This window comes from Watersipora subatra, chromosome 1 (assembly GCF_963576615.1).
Source record: "Watersipora subatra chromosome 1, tzWatSuba1.1, whole genome shotgun sequence".
NCBI classification, from domain to species: Eukaryota; Metazoa; Bryozoa; class Gymnolaemata; order Cheilostomatida; family Watersiporidae; genus Watersipora; species Watersipora subatra.
The window spans coordinates 29,705,557-29,732,472 of NC_088708.1; the positions used below are offsets into that span (position 1 = coordinate 29,705,557).

The following is a 26,916-nucleotide window of genomic DNA, read 5'->3' on the forward strand; positions in this document are numbered from 1 at the left end:
TGTGGTATGTATTGGTTTCATACTGTAACAATTTTTTACAGTATTCTACTAGAGAGTACCATCTGGAGATTGGTATTCCTTTAATTGCAGTACAATCACAAGCAGTAAATTCTCACACAAAAACATTTTAGCGGAGTTTTTTTTCACAACATAGACAAATTGAAAGGTTGAAGCTCGCATAAAAGCATAGCTATCTCGTCTTGTTCAGAATAAACTTACAAATGGAAAATTATTCCTTAATGATAGTGGCTGAATGTTCGCATAATTCAAACTGCCACCTATCGTTATAACAGCGGAGTTTATTTGTCTGTATATTCGGCCATGTATCAACCAATATACTGTATGTATACGTACAGTTAGTATGTATATATGTACAATTATACGTACTTCACTCGATCCGTATAATTGTACGGATCGCTGCTATACAAGTATGTGTACTTGTATAGCAGCTATGTACATATACAAGTTGCTATGTATATGTACATAGCAACTTTTAGCAACTATGTTGCTAAAAGTTGTAGAACTTTTATCAACATCTACAAAGAGCGAACACTCATAAATGTATGCAGCTCTATGGATTTCGTTTCAAAGGCCATCAATTGGAAACTCGCGCTAATGCCCATAATACTCTTTTTCAACCTTTTCCGGTACGTACATATTAAATTGTACATACTGTAAAATTTTACAAATATACAGTATGTATATTTGTAAAATTCTAAAAAGTTCTGTGTTATTTATCTTGTGATATTTATCTACCCATTTACTTGTTTATTTGTCTGTATAATCAGCCATGTATCAACCAATATACAGTATGTATATTTGTAAAATTTTAATGTATTTTGTGTATAAGGTATTTATCTACCCATTTACTCAGTGGTGTCTAGCCTTTTATTGCACTTTCTAGATGTGTATAGACTTTTTATATACGGTAATAATGTGGGTCAGACTGTTGATAGCATTTATGGTCTTCTTTCAATTGTGAATCTTGTAAAAATTCAACCTTTTATTAAAAATGCTTATGGCTGCCATCTTGTGCTTAAGTTCCTCTCACCCTCTATTTAATTGTAAGTTAATGTCAAGCTCTAGAAAGGGCACTTTTTGATTCTTTACAATGGCAATACAAGCCAAAAACACTACCAACATACTTTCTTTTTTACAAGTAGCTAAACTCAAAGTGCGCTGGCAGAATCAGGATGGCATATATGAACACATACACTAAGCCGGTGTTCCATGGCAGATTGTATCACACCAGCATTAACTCCATTCTTTGCGCGCCAGCAGGTTCTTTGCACCAGTAGTCTAACCAGTTGCACTAGCTGACAGCTACACCATTCATCGGCTGTATTGATGCAGGAACGCTTGTCGTTTTTACTACTTGATCAGTAGCTATAGTTATTACTTTCTGTTAAGGCCAAAAGTGGGATACATTACATCAATGATATAAAACCTCACACACCTGTGGGGATGTTTATATCATTGATTACATGCAGTTCTGACATGTCTAACTAGGTACTTTAGAATTGCCCTCTCGCTAACAGAAAGCTCATATGATAACTCCCAACTAAAACAAGTCAGCCCACTTCAAAATTATATGGTTATTGGCTATTATTATATGGTTATTGCCTTATCGGTTTTACAATCATGAAATCTTTTATTTTAAATTGCGATCCTGATAGAATTTAAGTTACAGAAAGGCAGTCTTGGCTAAAACACATCCAGTAGCTTGTAATACACAATAACTTTGTAATCTAACATCTTTGCGTTGAATTAAAGCAACAGTGTTTAAAATGTAAATTATCTTCTCATATTTTATTGTTTTTCTTGAAACACTACTGATTTGCTCAAATATTTTTAACGTTTTTCGACTTATTGGTTGACTACGCGCTGCTGATAGAGCTTTTAGCAACATCTACAAATAGCGAACACTCATAGATCCACCGCAACTCTATGGATTTAGTTTCGGTGCAATCAATTGGAAACTCGCGCTACTGCCCATAATACTCTTTTTCAACCTTTTCCGGTTTAGTGTTCAATATGGTAAGAAATATGATCTTTTGTAGTCTTTTTTTATCCATTTATATTGCTACAATCAAAATATATGAACAGTAATAAAACTCGGGATATACATGTTCAAAATATTGTTTGATCATTTGTTGGATCATTATACACTCAATCTATCGGCATTTTTACGTTTAAATGATGTTTTATACACACTGCCTTAAGTGCCCTTGATAATCTTCGCAGGGCATTGACATTAATCACAAGCATGACCGAAAGGTCCGCAGGACAGAACCCAAGAGCGAAGACATTTATCTGCGTCTGCTGGTTAAGGTAAGCCATATGCTTGGTAAATACATCGAGTTTCTGAGACTTCATCTGGTTGTTACGCGCCAGAGTGTTTGTGGTGTTTATTTAATCAGTCGTTTAGGACTCACAAATCATGAATGCTAATATGGTCACAGATAACTATCTGTATCGTGCACTCGTTTAACTTGAGACATGGTGTGTTGGGTTGCTAATATCCTAAACAGTCTATGACAGGAGGATATTAAGATAACAACTAACAGTTGTTGACCAATCCGTGCCACATTCTGCATTTTCTTACTGGTGTGATACTTATTGGTGTTCTCGTGTGTATGTTCGGAACGATATTTCTCTCTGATATTTATGTCGCCAACTTAAAACTACCTTTGTTGATGTTCTGCTAAAACTACATCACTAGTATGACAATAATGATGAACACCGAGCTCGCCGAAATAGATGGGCTATTAAACTTTCAAGAACCGAATATCACTGTGTTTGGATGCAAGGTTTTTGACATTCATTTTTGTAAATGGTTATGTTTGAACACATACATGTGCTATGAGATGGTTTAGCATTTGTTCTAGATTAGCCTATAGTCGCGGCAACACTGTTTGTTTCATAAATTACCATCCGTTACACATCATTCATAAAAAAGTCCTCTATCCATTTCTCCCAGGGTTTAATAGTTTTTCAATCACAAACTTTTGTTTGATCAACTGATTTAGGGAATGTAAAACTATCCCTGAAAGCTGAAAATGTGTTCCACTATGTTAGACAGCTATACGACCTAGATGGAATGCAAGCTCTGTAGTACATGATTGCATGGTTGTATGTAGTACATGCGAGTGCAAAGGAAGGTCACACTCAATGAATGATATTTTTTGGTCTCTGTTGGTATCCTAAAACAAAATTAGTGTCAGGAAAACTACAGACCGAATGTTTTCTTGCATGTATTGAACCTGGATTGAATATCAAAATAATTAGTGACCTTTTTGTATGTCAAATATGTTCATTGATATGCAGCGGATAGTCTCCTCAGTTTTCAGTTCTCATTAATCTCATATTATTTATTTTCAATGCTAGAAACCGTCAAGCGATTAGATTTATTTGATAAATTAGTTAATATGGTAACTGTGTAGGTGGCAAAACAGGTTATTTTTGTGTTTAGTAAAGGCCCTTTTTGATAAGCTCACGAAGAGCTTTTTTGCAATCTGAAGTTGGCTTGCTAGGTACAAGACAAACTTGTAGGGCTCAAGTGTGTCTTGAAAGATGTTAAATTATTGTTTCATTATGAAGCTGTTACTGGTAGATGTATATTGAACATGTAATCGTATTAAGACCACAATATTACTGTACATTTTTTGATGTTGAAAGATTAATATTAGGCTACTGTAAATTTTTTATGTTGAAGGACAGGCTAATTTAAAGATGAGAAGTAGTATTGTTTATAAGGGTAGACTTGTAGTGTGATTTGTACCGTAAATCTTCATGTATAAGCCACCACCATGTGAAAGCCGCACTTTGAAGGTTGTTTTTTGAGTTAAAAGTATACAATGTGTATAAGCTGCCTGTGGTTTTTCCTTTTATTCAACTCACTTATTTAACCTAGCTAACTCTACTGCCTTTGCGAGATATGTGTTACATCTTGAGCAAATTGCTCTATGGTAAACAAGTACCATATCGTCAATCCCATTTTGTAGCACATGTCATCGGAAAGTACAAAATGAGACCCTGTGTTTCAATGCGTAAGTGTGAACATAACTTTTAAAACTACCAACTGAATTCAGTGTTGGAGATGTCGCCTGACAATGACCGCGATTAATGACCTCATTACGCTGGTATATGTTATAGACATTTCCTAGTGTTTTATTGTTGAATAAATTAATTTTATCATTTGCAAATTTTCACAGGTAATTCAAATTATGTTAATAGTTAAATATAAAGCCTGTTGTTTTATTAACATTTTATATACTGTATATCATTGCATATAAGCCGATTCTAGAATGCAGAAAAAATTATCAGACTAAGGCTTATGCGTGCGTAAGTCTAATTAAAAGCAAATGAAAAGACATTATGCTAAATTGATTTCAACGACAACTCAAAAAAAAAAACTCAAAACAAACTCAACTCAAAACAAAAATGGTTAAATAGTGTAGTTATGTGCAGGTGAAAAAACTTTGAGCCAAAAAATGGTGTGAAATCGCTTTATGTTTAAAAATTTACTCGCTACTAAGAGCATAAAAATTAAATCCGGCCTAGCAAACTATCAGTTTAGGTTGTAGGCGCATTTGCTAGGATGAGCAGTAAAAGAATTATGAAGATCCATGCACCGCTACAAGCTGAGATAATCGTGATTATGCAAAAACTACTATTACTGCAGTCAGACTCGGTTAGATAATAGAAAAATCATTATTATTTGATGTATCGTTCACCCTTTATTTAAAGTCTAGTACTTACCTGTAAGTAAATCTTATGATTGCATTTGCTCTTGAGACTCATCTTGAACTAGTGGTAAAGTTGTAGAGATAAAGCTGTAGAGTTGGAATATAATATTAATATTATTAATTACAGTCAAACATGGATAACTCGAACTTCACGGGACCGAGCAAAAGTGTTCGAATTATCAGAGCGTTCAAGTTATCAGAGCACTGTCACAAGTACATGTATTTACTTATTTATTAGTAGATACATGTACATATGCAAACTATAATATAAATCAAAAGCACAAATGGCTTGTTTCAAATTAAATGCTTCTAATGTAAAGTTTAAAACGTTTTTATCAAAAAGTATAGAGATTTTTCTATCACTTGAGATTGGTTTGTTGTTTGAGGTGATGTTATTGCCAGGACGGTTTTTTAGATTGACATTGGCAAAACTTGATCGTTGTTGAAATGCTCAAAAGAAAAGACATCTTTTTCTTTTGAGCGTTTTACCCACGATCAATTTTGCCGATTTTTCTTGAAGTTTATGCAACTTCAAGAAAAAGTTACCAAAGAAAAATCCCTTACTTTACCTGGGATTCGTTAAGAGCAACACTCCGAGGCAGTTCAATTAAAAATTTTACGAGTTTTAACGGTACATTGTATATCACTCACGCTTTTTGAATGGATACTTATTGAATGTACACAGGTATTCTGTGTTTAGGTCAAACGATGAATAGTTTTTTAGCTAAAGGCCGGTTCACACTATATCGCCGTATCTCGGCGTTTCCCTTTCGGCGTTCATCGTCGATTATGTGAACCGTGAATTGATGGCATCGACGAAGCATCGCGGACACGTCGGGAAAGTTTGCAGCTGTCAAACTTTCCCGATAGTTCGCGGAGCATCGACGACAGCACGTGTAATGTGAACCATTTCGGCGAAGACAATTCGCGATCGCGGATAGCATGGTTTCTGTTTATGATAGTTGCTGCAGGACTATATTACACTCGTTGGACTAGCAGGGACCAGAGACACACGACACCATTTTTATACTGACTCGTTTTGTTTATGATAAATTTATGAAAATATTCTTGTAAGGCCTATGTATATTTACTCACCGAAAAAAACATTTCACAGTTCTCATTGCGCAATGTATAATAGAGTGCGTTAAATTGTCCTTCTTGATTTCTTCTAGGCTAGACGCACCCACCATCTTCTTTTATGCCTCTTTCATGTGTAAAGCTCTGCTGTTGTCTAAGTCGGTTGCTTCGTCTGAGCAATGCTAAGACAAGTACTTTTCTTAGTTTTAATTTTCTATCCATCGTCAACAAAAGCGACCACTCGATGCGCGTGGTACTAGCTTTTGCTACTAAACCGAAACGCGAATGTTTACGCATGTCTCAATGGTCTGTTATTAATTAGGCCACGCCCATCGCTGACGCTCCAGTGACCGCGTTAGATATGAGAACGTAATGTCGACGACTGTTCCCTGATACAAATGCGGATGGCTTTGTGCTAGTGTGAACATTGTCATCATCGACAATCACCGAACTATTGTTGCATCAACGCCGAGATACGGCGACATAGTGTGAACCAGCCTTAAGACAACGCATACGTTTAATAAAAACAAATTTTAAGACGTTTTAAACATTCAACATTCCGACGTTGATTCAACACGGAATCAACGTCGGAAAACTATTCGTCACGGGCTAGCCGGGTCACGCACTCAAGGATTTTCGCCACGCACATACAAAACAACATGCTGTTTTTGTTTTGTATGTGCGTGGCGAAAATCCTTGCGCGCGTGACCCGGCAAGCCCGTGCTATTAATCGTATAGCAGTATAAATCAAATTTGACCAAACCTGTAGAAAAGTCGTTGACAAAATTATTTTGCCGATGGTGGTGATAACAACGCTTATGAATTACGAAAAGATGAGGTTTACCTCTATGGCTTTGAATAAAGTGATTTTCTAAAGCGATAACAACCGTTTCGGTAGCCGTTGGGCAAAAAAACAGTTCGAATTAACGGTGTTGAGTTCGAGTTATCTATAGCAATTTATCATTACGTGGGAACGGACCAAAGAAACCGTTCGAATTAACCATGTGTTCGAGCTATCCGTGGACGAGTTATCCATGTTTGACTGTATATTGTTGAAAACAAGATGATTCTCAATTTTTGTTGATACGGTGGATTTTTCTTACACAAACTTTAGAGAAAGTCTTATTGGACTGTTTTAGGAGCTCCAACATATAGCAAACTGGTACTCATTTAAAAGCTTAAAAAGTGTACTTTCGGAATATTGCAACCGAATTACGACATAGCAAATGACTTTTAACACATCGCTTAAACAATCTAAAATTCGGGCTTGGGTCTGAAAGGCTTAATTCCAAACTTAGTGAGTGGGAATTTCGCAGGTATAATTTCTATACCGTGTGTAAGCCGCATCCCAAACTTTTATACAAAATTTTGGGTTCAAATAGGTGTGGTTTCCATACCTGTGGGTTTGCGGTAGTTCTCAGATGGCTCCGATTTACTTTTATCCAATATGATTGTTACCATGTAAATAACTTATATTTTTATTTTATTTATGGAAATTAACTTGTGATATTTGTAAATTTTAGCTGTACAGATTTCTGGCTCGGAGGACCAACTCAAGGTTCAACAAAGTTGTTTTGAGAAGACTTTTTATGAGCCGGATTAATAGACCACCTTTATCGGTATCTCGTCTTGCAAAGAATATGGCCAAAGGTGGTCGAGATGGTAAAACTGCGGTAGTTATCGGTTCCATCACTGATGATGTCAGAATGTTCAAGGTTCCCAAGCTCAAGGTGGGTTATTGTACTGAATTAAACAATAGTTGAACATTCACTTCCTCTGATAAGGTTTTTTTCATCCAGTCTTTCTTTTGTAACTTGTGTTTTCACGTGTCGATATGTTGGGCTGATTAAAAAAAAATTCAGCGGAATGTCAGAGCTAATGACTGATACCAAATTGTTCTGCTTATTTACTTTAGTAAGATCTATTGACCATATTCAAGTGATACTTTTGGAGTACTATGTGAGTTTTTTAGTCTGATAGCTTGCCATCACAAAATTTCAACTGAATCGTCTTCCCTGTGCAGGTCTGTGCTCTGAGAGTCACCGACGGTGCAAGATCTCGCATTATTGAGGCAGGTGGTGAGATTATCACTTTAGATCAATTGGCGTTGAGGTCCCCTAAGGGACAGAACTGCGTTCTGATGCAAGGGTGCAGACGCAACAGAGAAGCCGTTCGTCATTTTGGCAAAGCTCCTGGTGTGCCTGGAAGCCACGCCAAGTGAGTGTTACCTATTTGATATCTTATTGAGCCTATGTAGCGCGTCATTGTATCATTTAGATGCATTGACAAATATTCTGTTAACAGCCACTTGTTTGCATTCCCTTAGTTGTTAACCGATTAGCTTTTCGCTATAATGGTGAACAGGTTGCAATGCGTAACATGATGCAATAATTACTCTTGTGTTTGTGCTTCCATATATCTATGCTGCCATCTGATCTCATAAACAAGTGTATAAAACTTAACATAGTAATTGTATTTACAGGTGTATGTCACCAGCTTTTAAGAAGCTAGTTTTCTTTGAACATTCTTTCAAGTCATTTTTTATATATTTGTATATATATATATATAATGGCTTTATTTTGTAGGCCTTATGTAAGGAGTAAAGGACGTAAATTCGAGAAAGCTAGAGGAAGAAGATCCAGCCGGGCTTACAAGGCCTAAGAGTTGTTGCTTGTCACTGTTTAGATTTAAGATCAATAAACAAATTCGTGCTGTACTCTGTTAGGTTTTACTGTCTTGATTCTAACACTGCATCCGATTGACTTGACGAATGTTGACTCATTTCAAGTGGTGTCTTGTGATAAATTCTATTAGTAGTTGAAAAAAAATGGGTACAAAATATCATTTAAAATACAAGAACATACTGAAAGAAATAATATAAAATGGAATGCCTTTCTGCGGAATGTTTACATGGACTATAAAATGTGAAATATTACATTATACAAGCTATTGCTTGGTTATGCAGCTCTCCAGCTCAGTAGAGACACACACTAATAGACAGAAAAGCAATTACAGTTGCCACCGCTGAGATGGTTGGTATGGTTCCAGTGTTGCAGCCATCTGCAGAGCATGTGTATACGCAGGCTCTGTACACTCTGTCGTGATCAGGATATGTTATATATTGACAAATGTTATGCATATCCCTGGAAGAGCACATCCTGCGTGTACCAACGACACCTGTGAAAAGGTACAATTGGTTAGAATATGAATTGCTACAGCATACAGATTGAGTTTTGACAGTTTGACCGAAATGAAACAAACCCAGGCTGCATCCAGATGTACATTGATATGTACATGCATAGTTACTGTTCAATTCTTTTCAGTAAGGGACAGAAACATCTACATTATGCAACTTATTTTTACCAGAAAGCAATGCTTAACTAATCGGTCACACCATGTTTTTTATGTTTCCATAAAAAGGTCGGACGCGTATGATTGTAATGAAGAATTGGTACATATTCTTCATTGTAAAAACATTGATATTACACAATAAACTTCTATTCACACCAAGTGTTTTTGCAATATTTTTACAGATAAAATACCTTAAGTATTAAAAAATGTGCACAAAGCATGATGTAACCATGAACCTAGTGGTAATGCAATGCTTGTGTTTACAGCAGATCTTTAGCAACTGCCATCTATCCAAACCAATTATGAACTGTCAAATTTGTTAGATGGCCTTGGAAGTAATTACAACTAAAGGAAAATCTTTAAATTCATATTAGCAAGTGCTATATTCAGAGGCTGAAAGGTTTACCTGCAACAAAATTCACAATACAGTTATTTGGTATTAAGAGATACAACATGTTTTACTCTGCTGTATTGTAAGTGCAAAATATGTGGAAATGCGATTACAAGCTCTTTAAAGCTCAAAAACGAACAGTTGATCGCAGCCATCACGAAACAGCTGTAAATCGGAATCTGTTTATTTTCCTGACGTAGTCATTACATTTGGCTATTGTTTTGTCTAGTGATGTTCTCACATAAATTGAAAGGCCTATAAAAGGCTCAATATAAAACTTCTCATAGCACTAGTTTATGACAAACACTTCGGGTTTCACCGAAGACCCCGTATTAAATATAGATACTCGCTACATTAAAGTTTTGTTTCAGCTTGGTCTAATCGTCTAGTCGTAACCTGATCATGAGACCCATACTTCACGAATAATTTCTGCAGCATTTTTCGTGAACTATATGAACATATTTCGTGAACATATTTAGGCCAGTGCATGAAACTTGTCTCAGAACAGCGTCGCTATGATATGATAAACAAATACAGGTACCAACGAGCAGTGCATTCTCCATCTTGACTGACATAAGCATTCCAACAGTGCAAAATCATACAAATTAAAGGCACAAGATAGCATAAGTATTGGAAAGTGAGACATCTATCTAAGATAGATGTCTATTAGAACCCTTATTATAGAACCCTTTTACTATCGCAGAACTGCCTTGAAAAAACTATGTTCCCTAAAGAAACCTGCCGAGACTCAACTGTATAGTGTTATAGAACATTCTGGAAGCTCTCAAATCATAAATATAGTCTAAAGCTGTTCAATGTCTACCTGCGCTATGCATTCAATTTCAGAGTTGTTTTCTATTGAAAACTGAATGAAACCAAATCTTCACTTGTTACTTTGGTTTACTCAGATGGGCATTATGAACCACATCGAACCGAGATTTGTATATTTATTAATAAATAAAAAACAAATAATTAATATTTGCAAAAAATGTTTAATGGTGACATTTTCAATTATATCAGTATAATTAATTAACCAATACAATTTAAAAATGTTATCCTCTTTAAAATTTAATGAATCAACATCAAATTAATTAATTTAAAAAACAATTGAATAAATATATATAAAAAATTACAATGTGCTAAGGACAAATACAATCAATGAAGATTAATGCCATAATATGATATTACAAATATAAGTCTCTTAACTACAAAACATCACATAAATTAATTTGGCAAGGGTCGAGACTATTGCTACAATTTGGAACAAAAAAACTCTAAACACTTTTGCTGACCGATCAATACTTTCACGAAGATTTGCTTAGAAAGCTGCTGTGTGGGCACGCACAAACACTGAATCGAATTGTCATGTACTATTCAGTTCATATGCAGTTGTCTTCTCCTTCTGAATTGGTGAACCGAGAGAGAACAATTCTTAAAAAACTGATGCACTCAAGTAGTTATCCAGCATTAAAATGTACCCATGCTACAGGTGAATGTAGGTGAATGTCGTACTGTAGGTGAATGTCCTGCGTCGCATGGGTATTAAAAACCACCTTATAAACAATGAGCAATAATGTAGTTGCCTGCCACTTACCATTAGCTTGGCACATTGCCAATGGTTAGTTGAGCAAGCTTACTAATAGGAGGCCGTTATTTGCACCCATATAACGATATATATATATATATATATATATATATATATATATATATATATATAACGAATAGATATACATTTAAATAAATGCACTTATGAATGATGACGCAAAGTGGGAAAAAAACCACGAAACTGGAAAAACCGACCTTGGCGAAACACTATGAGGAAACAATGTCAAGCAATTGTTCCAGAAAAAACGTTTATCAGTTGATGAAACGATGTGGCAGTAGAGAGAAATTAGAAGTCTAATACAACAGTATATAAAAAGGCAAGCACTAACCTTTGGAGTTGAAAATATGGGCAAAGGCTAACAGTAGTAGACTGAAGAGTAATTTCGATGTTTATCAAGGCGGTGACAGAACTGGGACCAAATTAGTCAAGGAGGTGATATTGTCGCAAAGCTTACATCGACTTTACCAAAACATCAAAGCTATAAGGTGTATGCTGACAATCTTTTAACTGGTAAACTTTTCCTAAGAAAACTTACAAAAGATGGAATGAATACACTACACAGGTACAGCGAGGTAGAACAGGCTTCGAAGAATCAACGTGGCTGATATAGTCAACTCTTGTTTGTTTGGTTTGTATGGTTACCGAGTAGAGGAAGACAGCGGTATTGTTGCAGTTTGATGGTTAGACAACCGAACTGTGACAGCGTTGTCACCCACTGCTGGCTTAGATTCAATACAGACAAATTCGAGATGGGACAAGAAGCAAGAGCTGGATGTAGTTATGTCAGCTGTGATTGAAGATTATAACAAGCAAATGGGCGGTGTAGACATACTAGATTCGGTCTTGGCAAAATACAGATCCCGCATTAAAATCAAGACAGTGGTATGTTTATTTGTTTTGGCACAAGCTGTTGATTGGTCTTGTAACTACATGGCTAATGAACAGAAGAGATCACAAACTTCTGAAACTGCCCAAAAAAGAGTTGTTGCTACAACATAAATTTCAGTCTTATGTAACCTCAACATTGGTACTGGTACACACTCGCAACAAGAGAAGTCTTCCTCTCACCAGCCATTATCAAATCAACAAATCACTAACCTGTCATGCATTGATGTTTGAAAAGATCAACTAAGTCACTAGCTAACTAAAGCTAAAAAGTGAGGACGATGTCGCCTATGCTTTGTGGAAAAAAGAAATTGTTTTATAATCTTTCATAACTGAAATGTAACTTGATCACCCTACTTCAATAACATTATGTAACATATAATTATATATATTAATTCTGTAATATATAACATAATTTGTACCATATAATTTGTACGCAATAAATCAAGTTTAGTATATACACTACCAGCCCATGCAATATCATTAAATGCCCAATGCGGCACATGAGTCACACAAGTTCAGGCCATAGCAAACTAGTGAATTTGAAGACAATAACTTTAGGAATGGAATTAGTGATGATATTTGAGTCAGAAAGGAGTAAAGTTATGCAAACGAAAAATTCAAGTCACAGCCTGGGCACTACAGAGTTAATCATCGATTGAGACAGAACTAAAAAATCACCAATAAGGAATGCAAACAAATTAATCGTTTTATTAAAATATTGCATCAAACCCATATTCTTCCAAAACGTGAGAGCTTTAACATTAATAGATTGACACATTAGTAGTCTCAACACAATCTTACCGCCAAAGATACCAGTCGTCTTGACACAATATTGCGCTGCATTCACATCGCATTCTGTTGACTTTAGAAACTTCTTATCATTACCATTGTCAAAGTCTTCCATGCATTCTGGGTCGGTCTCTGATGAGCATTGGTAGCAACTCAATGAACTGCATACTGTGACATACATAGAAAAACAAGCTTTAAAAACGATGTATTATACTATGCAAGTGTAAAACGAATATCAAAATGACTGTAGATTACAACAAATTTTATGGAGAATGGATGTTGAGTTATTGACCATTTCTAAGACAGGCATCAACACATCTTAGATCTAACATTAACCATGCTGGAAAGACAATCTCCTACAGTCTTTTGTGCAGGTTATTCGACATTGAAAACAAGGCTAATACATGAGCATTGCAAAGTAAAGAATTTTGTGAAGACACACGCAATGAGCTAATCTAAGATGCACAGATGCAATGCTCTAATCGGCATAATTGCAAGTAATTAATGGAACTAAGAAAATATACTCGAATCTATAAAAAAACATAAAGAATAACGATTGTTTAGTGCAAAAATAGCAAAAACTAAAAATAGAAATCAATCTGTGAATATACATGTATGTTACCCTAGAATATACCTCCATATAATGGCTTTGGAGAGTTATGAACAGCTCATAATCAACCACCATGTGATGCTTTGTGCAAAAACGTCGTGAATCAATGTAATATGCAAACTTATACAATTCCATTCTTTTATTATCTATGAGAAAGTAACGACAACAAAAAAGTATTTACAAAGGTGAAACCGAACAGTGCTTTTAATCATCACACGAAATGACAAAACGCGCTTTTGACGAAAAAATAACGCTTCATTCTATTTTTGGCACAAAAATGCTAAACAACGCTCGTAATAAAACGTTTGAAATCGCAGTAGGTGGTGCGTTTACATCATGATTAACGTTCTAATGTTTATAACAGGTCAAAGTAGGTCGCTACGAAGACGGAAAGTTATCGATGATGTAACGAATAAACTATTGTTAGCAACAAATACTTACAATTAACATAAGCAAATCCCAATAAAACGAGAAAATACCGTGAAATTATCATTGTTTGTAAGATAAAACGACAAATTCAGGTATATTTATCACAGGAGAGTATAAGACACTGATTTGTTCGCCGTCCTTGGCATTCTCATTTCAGCGCACCTAGTGGCAGAGAGGTGTTGTATAGGACAGATGATTGGTTAAACTTAATAGCTTAAGCGAATAGATGAATGGTATACTGATACATTAAAAATGAACAAGTGATAAATGGAAAAGCTAGTTCGATAAAAAGATTCCCTCGGTAACTCTTGTTTTCGAACGCTCTCTAAATTTAATTAACTAGCTGCATTTCGCAATAAAAAACCTTTTTGACAAACTATTTGACAAGCATATATTTTTGGTTGGTGATAAAATCGGTTTTTATAGTTTGCCAAAACTACTGCATATTAAGATAGCAAGACTAGGAAATTGAACTTCGAAGAAATCTCAACGTTGTATGATGAACACCGGAATATTATTGTTGTTTCGTTATTATCGATAACACTTTCGGCTTAACAGTCTTACATAATGGAATACAATAAAGACGAGAGCATCAAATGTTTTGAAATAGCAGATGAGTGTTTTGCTAATGGTGATCAGGAAAGAGCATTCAAGTTTGCACAAAAATCGGAACGGTTGTATCCATCTGCGCGAGCCAAAGGTAGGTGCTCTAACATGCACCTACATAATTCAACGACTATGCAATTTATAATCAATTTTTCTATTTTAGGATGTTATTATTTTTGTTTCAAGCTAAATATTTAAACTACAAACTTATAGTTTTTGACTCTAATCTATAGTGTAGTGCCTATCAATGCTGCTGCACTGTTTGCTATTTTTGTTGAAAATGACGTAAAGAATTGTTAGGTAGTATACCAGATTAACTTTACTACTAATCCAGCAATTCATACCAGCTCTCTTTAAAATATCGTAAGTTGTATCTAAAAGTTAGATCACCACACAACCTTTTTCTATTATTCAGTTGATGAAAAATTAATTCTCTTGTTATGTCTCATTATCCTTCACCAGCTACAATGGCTTACAACAGTTGTTATTTTAAAATTTGTTTCAAACTATATATCTTTACTAGGTTGTTTGCTTATTATTCTTATAGTATAGTTTGTTATTTTTATCATATAGGGGCTTACTGTACATTGATGCCCTGTGAAAGTTTTATACTTTCTGTATTTTCATGAAACCTAATTTATTGTGAAAGCTGTTAGCGTTCTGTCAAATATCAGCCCAATCAAGGAAGCAAGTCAGTAAAACCAGTTACTTTATATACTAACAGCTACACTATCTTAATAACCGTGGAACTGCTGATTTAAAACACTAATTAGCAAGATAGGCCTACTTGTTGTAGACTATAATTGATGGTGGATCAAGAAATAGATCTTTTATTATATCAGTTTAGGCCACATTCAATATTCATTCTGACACTGCCTAGTTACCTAGATCTATGCTATAGAGGCATATAAGCTGTACACATTGCTTTACATTATTTAAAATAATTCTAAAGATCTATGAAAAATTAGGATGAGCAACTCACTTGTTCTGCTCCAACTAATAAGGTATAATAAGATGTAGCTATTGGTAGGGTGCACAGCTGTAATTTCTTTTGTGGCAAATATCACTGTTACCATGTTTGTGAAATGACTCGGTCTTTGGGGTCAATTGTAAGTTGTCTACAGAGAGACGGCTTTTATTATATTCCTGTGAAGGTAGCTACCGCACAGTTTTATTCTGTTTTACCCTACTCATAACAATTTTAGACAATCACTTATAGCTGATCCATAGACATGACATCGTAAAGTATTACAATAAAACTATCTGGTATCAACACTGGCCACTTCCTTTTATTAGTTTGAAGTGTTATGTAACTACATCAAATTGCTATCAGTTCATAGAAAAATCCAGTTTCACTTTAGATTTGCTGGAAAAAATTCACCGATTAGGAGGTGGTCCACCACAAAATAAAAAGTCAAGTCAAACTTTAGGCGATACGAAAATACCGAGCCAAGATCATCTGAACGCTGTCAATCGGTATGTATGCATGGCATGGGAATTTGTGTGTGTGCATGTTTAATGTTTTGCCACGATACATTTACAGAATAACAGTCATTTGAACAAGCTCATTGAAAAAATAATATTTTCAAAAAGTGGATTGACAGATGCATACTATTTGTGTGTATTTTCGTTGTTACTTATCTGTTTAAGCCTTTTCAAAATAGAAGTTCTGCAACCTTTGCTGATGTTGAGTTACAGGATCAAGAGAAGATTAGGGCGAAAACTAGATTAAGTAAATTTTATTTGCTGTTTAGCATCTTCTGTCATCATCAAATTGGATGCTTATGCCAAACAACATTACGCGACCATTTTTATAAAATTAATATGTAGTCGTGTTCTGTTGGAATATAGTTTGGTTTTTTTGCCACATTGTTGTTTAGGTAGTCCTATGGATGCTTTTGATTGTATTGCTTGTAGAATTAAACGCTGCAAAGACTATTATGAGATTCTGGGTGTATCTCGAGACGCTAGTGGAAGTGAAATTAAGAAACATTATCGCAAACTTGCGCTCCAGTTCCATCCGGACAAGAACCAAACGCCTGGTGCTTCTGAAGCCTTCAAAGGTCAGGCGACTAATTATCTATATCATTATTGATATTTCATCTTTTGTTTTCTTATTACATCTCGGCCATGTAGCCTCACAAAATTTGTTAACCTGTAAAGAGATTATGAGTTTTATTCATTTCTATTCTAGCTATTGGAAATGCTTTTTCCATTTTGAGTGATCCTGTAAAAAAACAGACTTATGACACGGAATCAGCTAGTGGATGTCATGCTAAGAAGCACCGGGACTACACTCACGGTTTCGAGTCCGACATGACAGCCGATGAGATATTCAAAATGTTCTTTGGATGCTCAGACGTTGCCAATGGTATCATCACAATGTCACAAACATCACGTAAACTCAAATGTAACATGTTAATGTGAGCACATGATGAATTGAACTTTTAAATGATGGGTGCCACGGTGAGAGTTTGCGTTGAATGAGTTTTAAATTGGTTCTTGTTGTTTGAATATTTGCGATTATAGCTATTTTTGTTCTCGCAATCAATGACTAAATTTGCATTCTGCTATTGTGTTGTTATTTAGGGGGAAGGACAAAGCACTTCTCTACTAGTGCTAATACTGCTCATACGTTCAGACGCTATCATCATGTTAATAATGAGGTAATGAATTGCCTCTTACGTTTTTGCAGTTAGTTTTTCACCCGGCTCTGACTAGACTGCCTGTTTATGACAACTTAGTTTCCCTTACAAGCAACCACTAAGTGATGTGTCTGTGCCGTAAATATCTTATATTGCTACAGTATTTCCTCGCTGATGTAGTATTGTAGCACATTACGGCATTCAGACTAATTAGAATACATTGCCCTTAAGAATTATCTTTGGTAGACAAGAGAGATGATTATTTTTCAATTTAGGGTATTTCATTTGAATATTAATACAAGTTGATCATTTTCATAATAGGATTGGTCAAAGATGCTCCTACAGATCTCACCGATATTCATCTTACTGGCCCTTTCAATGGTCAGCTTAGCGTTCGTAGAGGAACAGCAGTACAGCTATGTTCAAACATCGTAGGTGTTATTTAAACTGTAGTTAGCAATGTAATATATCCTCTGATTGTTCAGCTATGTGTGATAATGTGAAAATCATATATATATATATATATATATATCTTGGCACTTTTCGATAATAAACATCACCTGCACATCTGGGTGGTACTGTCAAGAGAAAGGTCATGTTTAGACTCGCGCGATGTCTTTCAAGATGGGACTTGATATGAAGGGTCACTGTAATGGACGGTGTCAAAATGGATATTGTCTTTTTTTTTATAAAGGGATATTGCCTGTATAAATCAAATGGTTGCTTAATTTGCTGTGGTCACCTGCCAGTTTAAGCTTCCTACTATCAAATGTTGAACCTTGCGGTGTTTTGGTTTTAGGAAGTATCCTATCAAGATGGTGTCAGCTAAGCTTGAACTTGTATACTATGTGATGTCAGACTTTTCCAGCAAGCACACACATGAAGTCGTTCAAGATATAGACATGACAGTTGAAACAGCCTATGTAACCAAACTGATGAAAGATTGTCAAAGAGAAAAACATCAAAGCAAGTTATTTAAATAAACTGCAATAATTTTTGTGCCGTGCTCGTTCATTAATAAAGACGATCAATTGCAAGTTACTGTTGGACAAAAAAGGCCCTTAATATTTCCACTCCTACCCTTCAGATTATAGGTAGGTCCCCGCAAGTGTTGACAGAATTGATTATTATTAAAATCAATATGAATGACAGAGATACTATGCTAAAAGCAAGGCCGAACCTTACTGTAAGATTTCACTTGAAAAAATAGCAGATTCTTGCGCATTTGCAGAGCATAGAACACTGTCTCAATTACAACTGGGTTCAGTTATTGCTGGATCAATTGTATTCATTGGCGCTTAACAAGTAAATTTGTAACAGGCAAGATAATACAATTATGTAAGGTTTCGCCAAATCAAATAGGCTCATCATCAATTCTGCTCATTTGCTGTCGAGTACTAAAATTAGCATCGCATTTGTTCCTCGTCAAAGTTCAGTAAGCACGCAGCTATCACACAAGCTATGCCTATGCTGGAGGTCCTATCAATTATGGGTGAACTGAACATTAGCTGGTTTGAAATATTTTAATGCATGATGTTCACTCTGGGATATAAATCAACAAGTCCTTGCTATAACACTTCAGTTTGATACTACCTACTTGTTTTTGGTAAGGACAGGGAGTGCACTCACTTTCCAACAATTTTTAGTTATTAATTATTAGTTCAAGAGTAGATATTTCCTAAAACTGGTATTGTTATGTTATGCTGTAGCTTAGCGCTTCCAAATTAGCATTGTTTTCAGTTGTGGCTGCTTTCAACTAACGATGTTCAATAAAATTACTCTTCAATACTTTATGCATCCAACCTATTCTTTCTGCAGCTGACAGAGTGGCAATTTGCAATAATGTTGTAGAGGCAAATGTGCTGTCACATGATGAAAGCGTCGATGACCGCGAAATGACCTTGACTCACTGCAAGAAGTTGGAACGACTCAGAAAAATGTTCATATAGCAGAATGACTCTCAAAAAATTCCACCTATTCTGGATCTCGACTTTTGGTGAAGCTACATTCACAAAGCACCACATTTTTTGCAATCACTTCAACTTTCTGGGTGATCAAGTTTGATCGCTTATAGCAGTAGTGGGACTGTAAACAAATGTTTGTGTGGTGATTTACATGTACAGTCAATTGGATGTACATGAACACATACTTAAAAATGCATTTAGATTACGAGAGACCTTGGGTAATTGCATTGAATGGTTACTTTATGTACCAATTTGCTTTTAGGACATTTATTTAAAGCATTATTTATCAACTTTTATACTGGAGGCATATTTTATATTATTTTGCATTTCAATCGCAGACGATGCAAGTACAAACAGCGGCAACATGTGGAACATTCAAGAACATGGCGAATTTTTGTCATTGTTTTATTAATAAATGTGACATGTTACTTAGATTTCTGACTGGCTTGTTGAGCCTTCAACACTCTCACAACGATCTTCTGTTCTTCTATAAGGAAAGCTCTGACAATCCTAAAAAAATATATTGGAACGTGTGAGTCACGGTTATATCTTGCTAATGTTTTGTTTCCATTGAGACAATGGTGGAGCCACATTAAATTTCAGTACAAAATGTGGAATCCACACGAAATTGCTAGTAAAAGTACATGAAAAAATTTCATAAACAACCAACTTGGAAAGCAGATGAGTATTGAAGAAATTGACAAAGCACTGAACGACTGCGATTACATTACATCAGCGGTTTAGAAAATGCGAGCTAATGATTTTATGCAAGATACTATAACAGGAAAGGATAGGTTTGTCAGATGTAGACAGAAATAGCCAATATCAAGATTTTGCGACGTAGACTAAGCAATGTATACCTAAACTAGGCCTACATATAAAAATGCGTTTTGCACGTCTCTGATGCAAGGAAAAGATAATTACACAATGTACATCTGTAGGGGAGGCCCGGGCAAGTTGAGCATAGATATTTCCTGCCACCCAAGTGCTTCGTTGTTTACATTTGTGACATAATTTTATAGCCATGAACATTACATTGCAAGTAATTACAAGCTCAAGGTGAAAGGCAGAAAGGTAAACCATTCATACAGAACATTGTCATTTTTTCAGTTTTCTTGTAATTATCCTGTACACCATACTTGTGCAAAAAGCCAAATTGGGCCAGTCTGTGACCAGTACATTGTTACAACTTATTAAATAGAATGTTTCTGAAGTGATAGTATAATTTTTTGTGTGATTTCACGTGTAGGTTTCGCAGCTTTGATCACAACACTTGAAAAGTTGCGTGTGGGGCAAGTTTATCATTGCTGATTTGGGGTAAGTTGAGCTAGCCTGTCTTGACAAACTGTTGTTTTTGCGTAGTTGTCCCCCCGTCGAGCGGCGAGCAACAACGGCTTGTCACAAGACGTACTGCACCTGATGCATCAGCTGCACTTATAGGGAGTTGTTCTCTTCCGTCTACGCGGCTTGGCCGCGATGTTATGTCGGTCGCTCCATTGGTAATCATAACGGATTTCACGCAAAAATTTATGTTGAAAAAAAAACAAGATTACAACGTTTAACCAAAGACCAGTTTCTGTGATAAACTTTAGTAAAACTTAAGAATAAAATAAACTTAAAATAAAATCCATAAGAACAAATAAAACTGACTGATACAAAAATAGAAATAAAACTGACTGAGCGCACAAATAACGACATGTTTCGTCGCTGTTGTTGCCTAAGTTTTCAAATTCTAATAATGTTTACTGCAGAGAGGGTCGCCAGTTAAACGTTCTTATCTTAATTTTTCTACATAGATTTTTGCATGAAATCCGTTATGATTACCAATGGAGCGACCAGAATAACATCGCAGCCAAGCCGCATAGACGGAAGAGAACAACTCCTTATAAGTGCAGCTGATGCATCAGGTGCAGTACGTCTTGTGACAAGCTGTTGTTGCTCGCCGCTCGACGGGGGACAACTACGCAAAACAACAGCTTGTCAAGACAGGCTAAAGTTGAGCATGCTCAACTTACCCCAAATCAGCAATGATAAAATTCATGATAAGTTGAGCATGCTCAACTTATCCCAAATCGACAATGATCATACCGGGGTGAGTTGAGCATGCTCAACTTACCCCGGTATGATCATTGTCGATTTGGGATAAGTTGAGCATGCTCAACTTATCCCAAATCGACAATGATCATACCGGGGTGAGTTGAGCATGCTCAACTTACCCCGGTATGTTCATGAATCCCATACTTCTGATCTCTGGACAATCATAGTTCACATATCAGCATTGATGGTATAGTGAAAGTAAAATATGCAGGTTTGGTGATGCTGACCACATCTCATACCTCCCATCGTATCCGGCCACTTGACATCACAGTGTACCAAACATTTACAGCAAATTTTAACACTGTCATTAATGACTGGATGAGGCTCAAAGGTTGACTTGCAACAGAATTCACATTACAGTTATTTGGTATCAAAAGATTCACCATGTCTTACTCTGTTGTGTTGTAGGTGCAAAATACGTGGGAATACAATTACAAGCTCTTAAAAGCTAAAAAACGAACAGTTAATTGCAGCCACACGAGACTGCTGTAGTTTGAATTCTCTTTCCAAAACGGCGCAAATGGGACGTAGTTGTTACAAGATGGTTTCTGTTTACACTTTCATGCAACCTTGTTCGTCGAAATATTTTCACAAATATACTTCACGCATTCAATAAAACTATGTCGATTGTTCTTGCACGTCTATTTTACCGTCATTGTAATGCCGTCACTTTTAGCACTGATATCTTATAACTTACCGTAAAAATTCGTTTAATTTTTTAACCTTAGCTCGAAGGAGTACATATCATTGTCTGATAATCATGACGAGCCTATTGATCACCTGTGATAATCGAAAAGTGCTGCAGAAATTATTTGCGAAGTATTGGGTCACATGATCAGATTATGACATGACGATTAGATCAAGCCGAAACAAAACTGTAAAGTAGCGAGCATCTATATTTGATACAGGGTCTTCGACAAAACCCGAAGTGTTTGTCATAAACTAGTGCTATGATAGGTTTTATATTGAGCTTTGTATTGGCCTTTTAATTCACGTGAGAACATCCCGTGACAAGACAATAACCAAATGTAATGACAATGTCAGAGAAATAAACAGATTCCAATCTACGACGGCTTTTCGTTTTTGAGCTTTTAAGAGCTTTTAATCACATTTCCACATATTTGGCACCTACAACACAACAGAATAAGATATGGTGAATCTTGTGATACCAAATAACTGTAATGTGAATTTTGTTGCAAGTCAACCTTTAATAATAGTGAGCCTGTTCGAATTGTAAAAATTGCAGTTTGTTAACCAAGCTGTTCAAATGCGCTGACACCTAAACACATTATATCTGGACTTGAGAGGTCAGATAAATCCATCTGAATCTTATGTGTTTTGTGAATCAGACTTTGTAGCAGCTGATGTTACAGATCGTCCTATGGCAGGGTCATTAGAATTTTGAAATTTATCTCCATTGGATGCTTTGTGTTACTATGATTGATGAAGATGATAAATTAGTCTGCGTAAACTATCTGATTCAAACAGGAGAGAGCTTTCCTACTTGAACATCCTTTTGCTATCCAGACAAAGACGACGAGGGATGGGTAGACTATAAAATATCCTAAAGAGTTGCGAAGAGCCGGTCATTGACTAGCAAGGAAGAGTTCATTTCAAGTTGTGGACTGTAGCTATCACTTTTACCAATTTATACTTCTAGTTACTTGAGTTTGCACTATTTTAGCTTTTTCTTGCCAATTTGCATCCTAAATAAAAGTTTCAGCAATTATAGCATGCTCAGTATTCTTTATGCTCAACACGCCCCGATATTTTTTTCTATGGTTTTTTTATTTTTTACGATAACTTTATTAGCTGGACTGAAAAAATAATACTGCCCATGGAAACACTGGTGGGCCGCACCTATGCTATGAAAATAAATTTGATTGTAAAATAAACAAAAGAGTGATAGCCAATCAAATTTTGCCTGCTCAACTTCCCAGTCTCCCCTATAAAATGGACATTAAAAATAAAAATCAATTATGCTTGTAATAACTACTCTACATTAAGTACAAATACTGCAAAACTTCTGGGTCATGTAAGAAATGATTGGGAGTTGCGCCGTATGAATGTTATTCAACAGAATTGGAACCAAAAGTAAAGATAAAAATCATCAATTCTATTGCAACACTGTCAGAGCATCATCAAGACTATTCATGAAGTTTGTAAATATGTTCACTTTAATGAGGGCGTTATTTGTAAGGACTGCCTAAAGGTACGGCCACATGTAACGATTTTTTCGTTAATTCTGACTATATAAATTGTAAAAGCTGCTAGAATCGTGCTCGCTAATAATTAGTTTAGCCAATTAAAAACGTTTCATCGACGATTGCGGTTTGCATGCTAGCTTGAACAATTCTGTGTTTTTCGTTCATTTCGTGATTTCTGTCAAAATTATCGAAAAAGACCGTTATCTGTGGCCATACTTTTACACCATTCATCTTCGGGTCCTAACTGCTGCAAACAGCTTAATGGTAGCAAAACCTAGGAAGCAATTGAAATTTTTTCAAATTATTTATTCTATCTAATTTTTTATCTACAGAGAAAGCATAACTAAGGCGTGTTACGGTGGAGAGACGTGCTGACACTTTTCTTTCAGAACATCAACCGCAGAACTGAGAGAAATAAGGTAAGGTATGTAAAAAATCATTACGTTCACTAAATCCAAGTGAGCCTATTTGGGGAATGAAGTTGCTGAAATGTTCACTAATGATGATGAGAATGCTAGGGTAAAATAGCTTTCCTGATATCCTTACAGACGGTAAACAAGGTGTTGTACTATGTGAAACTATACGATCGACGTTAAATCAATGTAACGTATAACAATCATTTTTTTCACAAAAAGTACCCCAACTATCAAACTTTTTTAAAGTCACAAACAGTATTCAGTACTATGTTATAAACTGAAACTAAAATTGTCAAGTTACAAAACAAGTTGGCTTTGAACACTGGCATGAGAAATTAGTAGGGGGCACGTGTCCCATCAAAACTATCGTACTGCCAAACTTACGAACTTAAAAGCATCTCTGCATATTACTTCTTAACATTTAGTAAAATTTGAACAAATGCTTGTCTTAACACTTTTGAAACTATATTTGCCCGGTCCAAGTGAAAAAGCCAATAGAGATTGGAAATAAAGCATGAAAATTATTAAAACACTTGCTAGCAATACTTTTATATACAACTAATCTATTAGCATTTATTTTTTACATAGTGTTGTTACATTTGTTTGAATGCTATACTTAGTTATTGTAAGAAATTATTGCTTTGCAACAAACCCCGCAAAATATTCGCTCTGATAACTCGAATACTTTCGAGTTATCAGAGCGTTCGAGTTATCAGAGCGTTCAAGTTATCAGAGCGTTCAAGTTATCAGAGCACTGTCACAAGTCCATGTATTTATTAGTAGATACATGTACATATACAAACTATAATATAAATCAAAAGCATAAATGGCTTGTTTCAAATTAAATGCTTCTAATGTAAAGTTTAAAATTTTTTATCAAAAAGTATAAAGATTTTTCCATCACTCGAGATTGGTTTGTTGTTTGAGGTGATGTGATTGCCAGAACGTTTTTAGATTAAAATTGGCAAAACTTGATCGCTGTTGAAATGCTCAGAAGAGAAGACATTTTTTTCTTTTGAGCGTTTTAACCAAGATCAATTTAGCCGATTTTTCTTGAAGTTTATGCGAAGGTCATCTCACTTTTCCTTGCTTTTAAAGGGCCATCGCTAAGTGGATGTTTGGTAAAAATCAAATTTCACCGAACCTTTAGAAAAGTCGTTGACAAAAATATTTTGTCGACGATGGTAATAACGACGCCTAAGACCTACTAAAAGTTGAGGTTTATCTTTATGGCTTGGAATAAAGTGATTTTCTAAAGCGATAACAACCGTTTCGGTAGCCATTGGGCAAAAAACTGTTCGAGTTAACAGAGTTGAGGCCGTGCGATCTAAAGCAATTTATCATTACGTGGGAACGGACCAAACAAAACCGTTTGAATTAACCATGTGTTCGAGCTATCCGAGGGCGAGTTATCCATGTTTGACTGTATCTATATTTTGCTGAAAAAATGGCCTCTTCAATTCAGTCTGTGAAGCAAGTCTGGGATGTGTTTTTGCTTCCAAAACCAGGTTTTGTTCCACTAACATTAAAATCATTGATGAAAAATAAAAGATCATGATGAGATAGTAAATAAATGCAAACTTTAAAATGTTGTCAGTGAACCTTTAACATGAGTAGTAAGCCAATTTAGAAACTTTGGACTTTTTTTCTTCCCAAAGCAAAATAATCTCACCATGTCCAACCAGAAGACATACTTATTATTTTCTTTCACCTAATATAAAAAATAAACTTAGCAAAGGCTTTTAAACCAATTGTCACTAGTAGGAAATGAAATTAGATAAATCCATCGAGAGTATTACAAGTAAAATACAATGTCATTTTAATAATTAGGGAACAGTCTAAGCTCCCTGTATGGCTCAAATGTTGGTTGACAAATCAGTTTTTAATCACAAAGGTATATGCGTCGTATCATAAACATTAATTATACCTGGTTCTAACACATTTATGGCATCGAGAGCCTCCGTAGGCACGTGTGACTGTCTTTAACCGCCGAGTCATGCGGCTGAGTTCCTTTGGTCTAGCTGGCGTTATACCATGTAGCTTCTCTTTGCAATCACCACATTTGGAAATTGATCCACGCTTCTTTCGGTACAAATACACGAGCTTTCCGCCAGGTGTCTTGGAACTAGAAGCCAGACAAGAGCAATGTGAGACCAGAATTCATACAGTGGAGCAAACTGTCAAAACACTACATCTGCAATTCAAAATGCTACAGTGCCTAGTGTAATAATGGGCTGTTGTCAGCAGGAACAAGTCTAAAAAAGAAGGAATCCCAAGGAGATGAAATGCTTTTGTAACATTACCAAGTCATACACCATTGGAATATATGACGTGATCCACTGTAATGATCTTATTCCAATTTCATATAAAATGAATTGCAAAAAAACATACCACTGTATTAATTACTTGGAAGTGTGTATATATATGACAGCAAATATTGCACAGGCTCCAGAGTACGATCCCAATACATATTTTAAAAATAATTTATACATGTTAAGACACATATATGCTGATCGCAGCTATTTCACTCTCAGTAAACTAGTTAGACTTCCGAAAAAATGTAACATCAGCTATAGGATATCATAATAGCGCCATTCACAACATATTTGTTCACAGAATAGTCTCCTTTCAGCATTCTGTTATCAAAGGTTTCACTCGTTCCTGATTTACAAGTCAGCGTTAACAACTGCTGACCGAAGCCCATCTGTTGACGGTGATAAACACAACTCACCAACATATGCCACTATAAGCGCTATGCTAACTACTTACATTTTAACCTGGTTAGACTTCGTGTTGTACGACAAACGTCGGCGATAGCGCAACCTCTGTGCCATCTGCAATAAACCCAAAAATGAGTACACAGTACTACAAATATAAACAAGGACTGAAGCAAAACTATTTTCAAGAAAGCTCCAAATATGTCGCTGTACCGAAAACCTAAATTTTCGGCAGATGTAGGTGGATTACAAAACTGCTACATGTAAATGAATTTCTAAACTACCATATTTACCTTGCTATCAACGGAAAAGGATTCGCTAGCGGAAGCGCCTTAGTCTCTCTGGTTCACACGGGCTGTGTACATCGTAATATTA

At 35.7% G+C, this 26,916-nt stretch overlaps 3 protein-coding genes across 3 annotated transcripts; 2 read left to right on the top strand and 1 right to left on the bottom strand.

Moving 5' to 3' along the window:
- The first annotated feature begins 1,978 nt into the window (after positions 1-1,978).
- On the top strand, positions 1,979-8,541 carry LOC137392575 (large ribosomal subunit protein eL18-like). Its single transcript, XM_068079019.1, has 5 exons — positions 1,979-2,037; positions 2,245-2,331; positions 7,349-7,555; positions 7,849-8,042; positions 8,411-8,541. The coding sequence occupies exons 1-5, from the start codon at positions 2,035-2,037 to the stop codon at positions 8,484-8,486; spliced, it is 567 nt and encodes a 188-aa protein (XP_067935120.1). The 5' UTR covers positions 1,979-2,034; the 3' UTR covers positions 8,487-8,541.
- Positions 8,542-14,274: 5,733 nt separating this feature from the next.
- On the top strand, positions 14,275-19,348 carry LOC137388075 (dnaJ homolog subfamily B member 14-like). The gene is made up of 8 exons (XM_068074592.1): positions 14,275-14,589; positions 15,857-15,971; positions 16,413-16,558; positions 16,690-16,866; positions 17,085-17,161; positions 17,462-17,571; positions 17,940-18,106; positions 18,992-19,348. Exons 1-8 carry the CDS (start codon positions 14,457-14,459, stop codon positions 19,087-19,089), a joined length of 1,023 nt encoding a protein of 340 aa, XP_067930693.1. The 5' UTR covers positions 14,275-14,456; the 3' UTR covers positions 19,090-19,348.
- Positions 19,349-19,492: 144 nt separating this feature from the next.
- LOC137388085 (large ribosomal subunit protein eL34-like) lies at positions 19,493-26,754 on the bottom strand. Its single transcript, XM_068074599.1, has 3 exons — positions 26,594-26,754; positions 25,752-25,949; positions 19,493-19,614 (listed from the first exon to the last, which is right to left on the bottom strand). The coding sequence occupies exons 1-3, from the start codon at positions 26,656-26,658 to the stop codon at positions 19,530-19,532; spliced, it is 348 nt and encodes a 115-aa protein (XP_067930700.1). The 5' UTR covers positions 26,659-26,754; the 3' UTR covers positions 19,493-19,529.
- Positions 26,755-26,916: the final 162 nt, after the last annotated feature.